General features: G+C 34.3%; 1 protein-coding gene across 1 annotated transcript; it reads right to left on the bottom strand.

The window, feature by feature from the left end:
* Window positions 1–712: 712 nt before the first annotated feature.
* LOC124363507 (perlucin-like) lies at window positions 713–8,022 on the bottom strand. The gene is made up of 3 exons (XM_046818755.1): window positions 7,955–8,022; window positions 6,302–6,386; window positions 713–949 (listed from the first exon to the last, which is right to left on the bottom strand). Exons 1-3 carry the CDS (start codon window positions 8,020–8,022, stop codon window positions 713–715), a joined length of 390 nt encoding a protein of 129 aa, XP_046674711.1.
* Window positions 8,023–8,563: the final 541 nt, after the last annotated feature.

Genomic DNA, 8,563 nt, shown 5'->3' with positions numbered 1-8,563 from the left:
ACACGATGAATCGAGATCTTTAACCACGGTGTAGCGTAGCTACATTTTGCTATAAATATCTATGTGGGAGATATGTTTAAGCACATTTTAGAATATTAATACAATTTTTAACGCATGATGAAATTTTTCAAGAAAGGATATACGAAGATATGTTATGGTGCAGACAGAATCCTGATGTATGAGAGCTTCTTTCTTGAGCTGGTATACTCTGTTTTCGTCTGGAGGGTAATTTCTGCCTTTAAACTCACATTCTTATAGAAAGATAAAAGTTGGATTTCTTATAGCTTTTATAATTCAATTGTAATTGTAAAGTTAGCAGAAATATTAACTGAAAACTAATGATATAAATCTTTTTGCACTATTAAATTTTTATGTATGTAAAGGGAATGACACTTTAAATATTTGTTTATCCCTATCAAGTGCAAATCTATACACGATTGTTTTTGTTAAAACCACGTTTACGGCGTATTTAATAACATATATATTAAATTTTCAAACAATAAATCTTGACTATATTGGAAGCAAAGGACTATGAAGTCTTCCTCTTACTCAATCTCAAAGGTATTTTAACATATAATTATATTGTATATGTTTTTCCTAAACATTTATAACTACGAACTCATATAAAATACTTTGAAGAAATGTTACCTTCAAATCAAAAGTGCATTCCATGTTTGAATTGGCTTTATTGTTAAAAAATAACCTTCTAGTCTTATTCAAAATATTCACATATCGGGTAAAGTTGCTCGGTACATCTTTTGTCGTTCCACTTATAGCCCCTGCTATCCCTCTCCCAGAGCTCCAAGCAGTGTTCGTCTCCAGCATTGTTAGGCTCTCCAGGCCACCAGTCCGAGTAATCTGGAAGCACCGGTTCCCTGGAAGACATCCAGACCCATTGTCCCATGGGCAAGTTTGTCCCAGACGTCCAAAATTCTGCGTTAACGTATACCTGTAAAGGTATATGGTGTGTTTAATGGTAATCACAGAAAACACGTTTTACCTAGACATGAAAATAAAAATATATAAAATTTCTCGCTTTATAAAGGTATAAAGTTTAAAATAATTGATACAAACATATAAATAAATATATATATATATATATATATATATATATATATATATATATATATATATATATTATTTTTAGTATAATCACTGTACAATTAAAAAACATTAGCACTATATTTCGGTGAAAACCGTCTTCAGGTGCAAAAATTGTATAAAATATAATAATATAAAAGAAAACAGTACAAACGAAAGTAAATAAAACAGTGAATAAATAATAATAATAAATACAGATGACATGAACTAAACAATTGTTCCATATGTTGATTTCAAATATTTAGGACATTTTTGGCTAAGTTATCTGATGTTGAGTCCATGTGGAATTTTGCTCTTTAAAATCAATTGGTGTGCTTGTTCTAATGTTCTGAGGTAAATTGGGTTTGAATTTGTATGTACTTGCCGAATAGATTTGACTGAATATGTATTTTCAAAAAGTTTCGTTGTGATTTATACCATGAGTCACGACAACCTTCACCATGCTTATTAAATTACTTTTTTTGGATTTTTTTTAGGGTAAAAAAACCGAAAAAACTTTTCTCAGGGGGAAGGTAGAAAGGGGTGACTTTAAATTTTCAAATTGCAACCCTTATCTTGTGGCATGTCATATTAAATGTCTATTCATTAGAAAAATTTGGTCCAGGAGCCACCAATACTTAATTTTAAATGGATAACTTTATACATGTCCTAGCAAATTTTGTTATTATATAGCAAATACTGGATGTCAGCCAAATCAGTTCTTAGTTTCATGTAGAGTTAGAAACTTCCAATCAATACAATAATATACTTTAATAATAAGTTATAGAATATAGTATTTTTCAATTCAAATGTCTCGTTCTTAGGAATTGGTATCCTTGACATGGCTTTAACTGATAATCCATTAGTAAGGAATCTATGTTCATCAATAAATACAAAATCAGGCCCCACCCTCAAAACGTGACGGGTTAGCGAATTAAAAACAGATAGACTGCACTGTGTTCTAACGTATACGTTGGCTAGTCCTTTTCGTGATAAATGAACTGGTTCCTTACACCCAGAAAAATACAGCTTTCGTAGACAAATTATTCAAGTTATTGGTTAGAAACAGTAACAGGAAATAGGATGGGTGCGGTATTAAATATGATAGGAATTGTGTATAACACACTTAATCGCTGGTACCTACGAAAATCACCCAAGCTTATTTCACCTTATGCAAGAAATTTCGTTGGAAGATTTGTTGACTCTGCACAGCCCATTTGATATATAGTAAAACACATCATCAAATAAATCATCCAAACCAATAGACCTGAGATATGGAGTCCTCAAGGGTCTATCCTCAGTCCTGTGCTTTTCCTGCTTTACGTGAACGATATAAAATCATCGCTTCTGCATGGAAAAATTGGTGCAGTTTGCCGATGATACGACTCTTTTTTTCAATGCAATGTCAAGCTAAGTTTTGGAACAACAGGCTTTTGTTGACATCAACAACTGTGTCCAATACTTCCACAGCCTCAATCTAACAACAAACTCTTCAAAAAGACCAACGTTTTAAATTTTGCCTTGCGCACTGCAGGCAACCAGTGTGAGCCGGCCATTTTGTTAGATGACTCCACACTGGAAGAAGTCTGCTCTTCAAAATTCCTAAGAATGCACCTCGATCGAGGGCTGTCTTGGAATGAGCACATTGACCATGTTTTTGCGCAAAAATCTGCTCAGGCATTTTTGTTTTGAGATCTTTAGCCAAATACTGTCCGAGTCAGTTACTGATTACGGCGTATTACGGCTTGATTTACCCCAATCTTGTCTACGGAGTGGTCCTTTGGGGAGCTTGCGCAAACACTCAGTTTCAAAGAGCATTCAGACTCCAAAAAAAAGCAATTAGAGTAATCGCCAAAATTAAATTTTAGAGAGTCGTGCAGGGAAGCTTTCAGGAAATTGCAGCTGTTGACTCTGCCGTGCCTCTACATTTTGGAAACAACTTTGTTTTATGTGAGTAAATGTGCCTTAACCAGAGGCCAAGACATACACATGTATGAGACGCGTGGCAGAGCAAACTACCGGACTGGGAGACACAGAACGGTAGTTTATGAAACGCCTACCCTCGCAAGCGGGTGTGTAGTTCCTCAACAGACTGCCCAATTCAATTAAACATGCCCCAACGCCTAAGGCGTTAAAGACTCGCCTCAAACGCTTCTTGGTGTCTCAGGCATTCTATAATGCGGGTGAGTTTTTGGCATTTGACTGGGAGACCGCCCAATTAGAAGACTGACTCTGCTGTGCTAAGTGGGCTGCATTGGCGAAGAATGAAAGAGGCGTGATTGTAAAAATTGTGTGAATGTGTATTGTGTGTAATGAATGCTTGGAATTTTAGAAACCCCGTATTGAAGTTTGCCATACAATGTATATACAATATCGCTGCAAAAAAAAGATTTTGATTTTGATTTGACATCATATTGGTAATGTTTTGTCAGTGGCGTATATACAATTTACTTCGGGAGGGAGGAGGCTGGCACACTGGGTGGTTTGGAATGTATAAAATATACTCTATAATTATCCCCCCATAAATTGTTGACTTTTATGACGTCATATATTTGTTATAGCTTAAAATAAACTATTGGGAGGAATTAAAATATTTTTCTTTCAAAATGTTAAGGTAAGATGCTTGATCCTTAAGGCCTTTTACATAGGCTTATGTGTTTTGTTGCCACAGCTTGATTAGTAAAAGGCCAATTGAACGATATGTGTGATAAGTAGAATTTCTCACTCGTTTAACTAATAATTGTATTTACAGAAAGTAATAATGCGCGATTTATTATTTATCAGAATATAAATCATTAGAAGATGTATAATTCTTGTACCCCAATTTGTTGTGTAACCGAATGTATCCTACCTTACTGCAAGACGTCATGAATCCTCCTTATTCTGCCTCTTTGAACTCCTTGTGGCCCGTAAGGAGGAATGAGAATGGAAGGTGGTGATACGGGGATAAAATAGTAAAAGAGGGAAGTAACAATAAGAAAAAAGTAGGGATAAAAAGTAAGTATAATATGAGGCGAACGGTTACCGAAAAATTAGCGCTAGGAAGAATAATAGGAAAAGATCTGTAAAGAAGGAAAAAGGGGACAAATGGTTTTTATATTACCTAAAACTTCTATCTGAACTACCTTTTTTGAAACATTTATAACAGATACAATTTGATAGCAAATTTATAAAATCCTGTATTCGTTTATCTAAACTAATTATCGAGGCATAACATAGAACATTTATTTAATAATATAAGATTATAAATACAGAGTATCTTTATTTATTTTTATCACTAAATCACACTATTTAATTTACTTGTTGTTACTTTTATCTATGACGGCTCACCTATAAGGGCTATGGGACAGAGCCTGCCCCTAAAATAACAAGATAAATATAACACTAATCAATATTTACATAAAAAATATTACATAACAGTTGAACGAGTATCCATAATAATCAATTGACAACAAAACTATACCATTAGCAAAAGATAACGTAGGTATAGTAGGAAGGGTTGAACTAATATGTTGTGTTTAGAGTTTAGCTCAAATTCACCTTCATCTTAGTTGAGCGTCTAAAAATCTGACAATGTCATTGACTTGATTTCTGAAATCTGGAACCATGTTCGTCTGAAGAGGTTCAAAATAATTCCGTGAGATTTCAGACGCTACGTTAAGAAAGAACTGGAGCTACGATCCAAATTCATATTGATTCATTCCTTCCTACGATAGCTATGTTATGTGCAGAAAAGGTGGTTGCTCCCCCGTGCTTAGATATTGTATAACAAAATTATACCGCACTCAATTATGCACCTGAAGAGACAAGTAGAATACCTTTTCAGCTAGATACGCTATATTTTGTAGCCTGAGTGTCTCTGATGTCAAAACAATGTTTTGTTCATTTCGAATTTCTTCGTCACTGAATGTTTTTTATCTCTTCAGACGAACATAGCTCCTGATTCCAGGAGTTAGATATAAGACGTTTCACTCGAAAGAAGGTTGACTGGAGCTAAATTCAAAATAAAAAATAGCAGCAGTTTAGAAGTTCGCGCTTCCATTGGTTTTTTGTGGGCGTTGTCAAATTATACCTGCTTCAAAATAAATAAAAGCTAGGCATAAGCTCTCGACCCGTAATTACGTAAGGTAGCCAAGTCATATGCATTTGTTAAGGCGTTTTTTGTGTAGAGACCTGACTACAGTGCTGCCACCACAGGCGGTGAACTGAACTATGTGAGCAATTACGTATATCCAGCACACACGCTTGACTGTTACGTGACCTTTGGTGCTATGTCTATACTCTGCTACAAATAGTATCATTAATGAAGACATGTCCATTTATGTTTATTTAGATAGACAGCATTAAAGTACAAATGACAATGAACTAAATAATATATTTTGAATTACTCTCGTATAACTAAATCCAGGCAAATAATGTTACAAAAATATAGAAACATCTGTAAAAAACATATTTTAATAAAAATAAAAATTATTATACCCAACATACCCAATTATACAAAATAACTTAAACTTTATCATTCTAAATCCTTGTTTTCAATTAAATAATAAATTTAATAGTAAATTGTGATAGGGGAAGGATTTTTAGCAATTACGGCATAAATAAAAATAATAAACTTATATAGAGAACATGCGCTCCGTCATATCAGGGCAAGGGGGTTTTTGCAATTACTATCTAATTTTTTATTCAAGAGGCTAGTAGTCTTACCTGTTTTATTAATCACATCTTTGATTAATTTATTTTCATCTTTTGACTCAATACTCGCCAATCTTCCACCATGGGTCGTGCAATAAAGAAGTGCAGAAAAATAATTGACCTGCAAAGGCAGCAAGATTACAATTTGTGACTGTCTAGAATTATTATTAAATCAAATTATATTTATAGTAATTCACTAGATTTAATCATTAATTAATTGTGTAGAATGTTTTACACATGTTATACATTTCCTTTTATGATTTTTCTGCAGCTGCAAGCCGCGGAGTTTGGAGAATATTTTATATTCATCAAAAATATTGTATATAAGTTTAACTAAACAATACATACGATTTTAGTTTTTAACAAATAGTTTTACATCTGTACTATTACTTAATTTTGTTTGCCCAGACAATAATTAAATCCTTTTTGCACACTGTATCTAATATAAAGCAACTCGCATGCAAAATATGTCTAGTTTTATCATGACTATTAAAATTACAGGGTATATTGTTAGAGTCTGTAATACCTTAAAAAAAGCGCTCCACTCTGTAGACCTTTGTGCCAGAAGGTCTGCTGCCTGGTAATAAAATAACCTCTTTGAGTTTCCGGAACTGAAACATAATACGTTTTTGGATACTACTACCTATGTTAACAATATTTAGGTCCTGTTGCTTTAATTTAGGATTGATCTGAGGTGAGAAGATTCTTTCCTAGTAGGCATAATAGTGTAGATCTTCAATACTGTTCTTCAAAATAGCTAGTTATTATCATTATAAATAACATATGTATTAAGATTCAAGTAATAAGGTAAATAACGTTTTATAATTTATTAATTAAGCCAATATCTATTAAGTTATATTGGCTTCTAAAAGAGTAGCGATTAATAACCTAAAAATTGATAAAATAAATAAAGTAGTTTTGTTTTTACAAATTGGGACTAAAACTCCACAATTTTCCACAGCACAAGTTCGCGGTTCCATATAAAAAGACCCCACAATTCCCATAATAAAGATCCCAAATTGAAAACTTTGAAAATTTCTATCTAGTAATATGTATTCCTAGACCAAGTACCTTTCCTACCTTCCACGAGTGCCTAACCGAGAGCTGGACAAGTATGGTGGCTAGTGAGCATCCAGTGGGAATATGACGTCGCTGGGACGCACTGGGATTAACAGACTACCGCTGATTGTATCATGGCAAAAAAAGTGATTTGGCCAATTATATATATTATAACTCGTTCCATAGATTTTTCATTGATAGCTTTATTGTTATGATAAGTCTACATTTGGTGGGATTGTATAATTGGACTGTACTTAAAGGAAGGCCTATAAAGATATATTTCATAGAGAAACGCCCTATAAAGTACTGTGTTAAAATTCTTGTTTATTATTTTTTGCTGGTTACTAGCGAGATGGTGGTGTCATTGGAGAAAGAAGCGGAGCACAAAAGAAGTGTATATCACGGGAAATCGAGAGGAGGCTCAGGACAACGATGGCTTTGACTAGAGATATGCCGCTGGCCGTAATAGAAATAAGAACTACCTTGGAGTAACGAGAAAAGAACAGTACAATGAAATAAGTGACCACCATGAATAATTATTGCTGAAATTAAAGGTAATTCATGTCGTAAAAGGGTATATAGTAATGTATATTAAAAAGGGGTTTACTTGAGATAATTCACCAATAAGCCATTGTATGCAGTGCGGTTGGACTGTGTGAACAGTGGACGGTAGGGAGGGCAGACGAGAGCGGCGACGGGACGGGGGTGACCACGTTATCACGGAGGTGGCTCGGCAGGAGAGCCCCTGATAGGTCTGACAAAGAAGTCAGCTGAGAGTTTAGAAGTTAGTAATATTTTGTTTTGTGTTAATAAGAAAGTTAAAGAGATAGTGTCAAACCACCGTCCTGTAATAATAATGTGTAAATAACTAATAGAAAATAAATTTTTTTTCTTCAGTTTCCCTGTCTAAATTCATTTCATAAAAATTCTACTGAGGAGTGTCTAATAATATTTTAGAATTAAAACGTGATTTTAGTGTGATGTCTTCTTACATGAGGTATCAATACTTTCAACGGATATGGAAAATCGAACAATGAGGCAAATCAATATTGAATCATAAGAGAATTTCTTATAAATGCGTACTTTTGATAGATTTAAAGTAATGAATACTCCTACTCACCTCGCTGACAGCCGGCGAAGGGGTTGCCGGAGAAGCCAGGTTTGCAGGAACAGTACAGTACGGTACATGGTTGTAGATCTCGCAGTGGTTTTAAGCATTACCAGTGCAGGGCCCGGGACATGGGTCTTGACATGTTAGGTCTATTACATGTCAGTAGTTCACCGCAGTCAACGTTATTTATGCATTGAACTACAACTATTACAAAAGTATATATTAGTAAACAAAGTATAATTTGAGTGTTTCTTTGTCTTCTGAAACCAATTAAATGCTGTTCCTTAGAAACCTCAATAGCCTGCGACTTGACTTCTTCCATCAAAGTGTCTGCTTGATGTGGCAATATAGATATAGGTTATGTGTTTGTTACTCATCAACAGGTTAATGATACTATTGCTAACGATAGTAGACTCTGGACAGCTTGACGGCTATAGAACTGAGTACCCCCTCTACAGCTTAAACGAATGAATTTATTATGTTTAGAAGGTGGCGTAATAATAAAGGTTCGCTAAGAGGTTGGTTCGGCTAAATAATAAGGCTTGGTCCTTAGCATAGTCCTAAATCTACCTCACTAGACCCATCTAAACGCAATATGAAGTATAAAATAATATCTGT

The sequence above is a fragment of the Homalodisca vitripennis genome, chromosome 5, assembly GCF_021130785.1.
Source record: "Homalodisca vitripennis isolate AUS2020 chromosome 5, UT_GWSS_2.1, whole genome shotgun sequence".
Taxonomy (NCBI): Eukaryota; Metazoa; Arthropoda; class Insecta; order Hemiptera; family Cicadellidae; genus Homalodisca; species Homalodisca vitripennis.
The sequence above is the reverse complement of the archived record's forward strand: the minus strand, read 5'-3'. Positions and strand labels throughout refer to the sequence as shown.

What these genes read in the sequence shown, in the direction of transcription:
- LOC124363507 (XM_046818755.1), bottom strand. Translation starts at nt 8,022, where the DNA reads ATGTACCGTACTGTACTGTTCCTGCAAACCTGGCTTCTCCGGCAACCC. An exon ending in CTTCGCCGGCTGTCAGCGAG is followed by an intron (nt 6,387 to 7,954) that starts GTGAGTAGGAGT and finishes ATTATGTTTCAG; the next exon opens with TTCCGGAAACTCAAAGAGGT. An exon ending in AGTGGAGCGCTTTTTTTAAG is followed by an intron (nt 950 to 6,301) that starts GTATTACAGACT and finishes ATACCTTTACAG; the next exon opens with GTATACGTTAACGCAGAATT.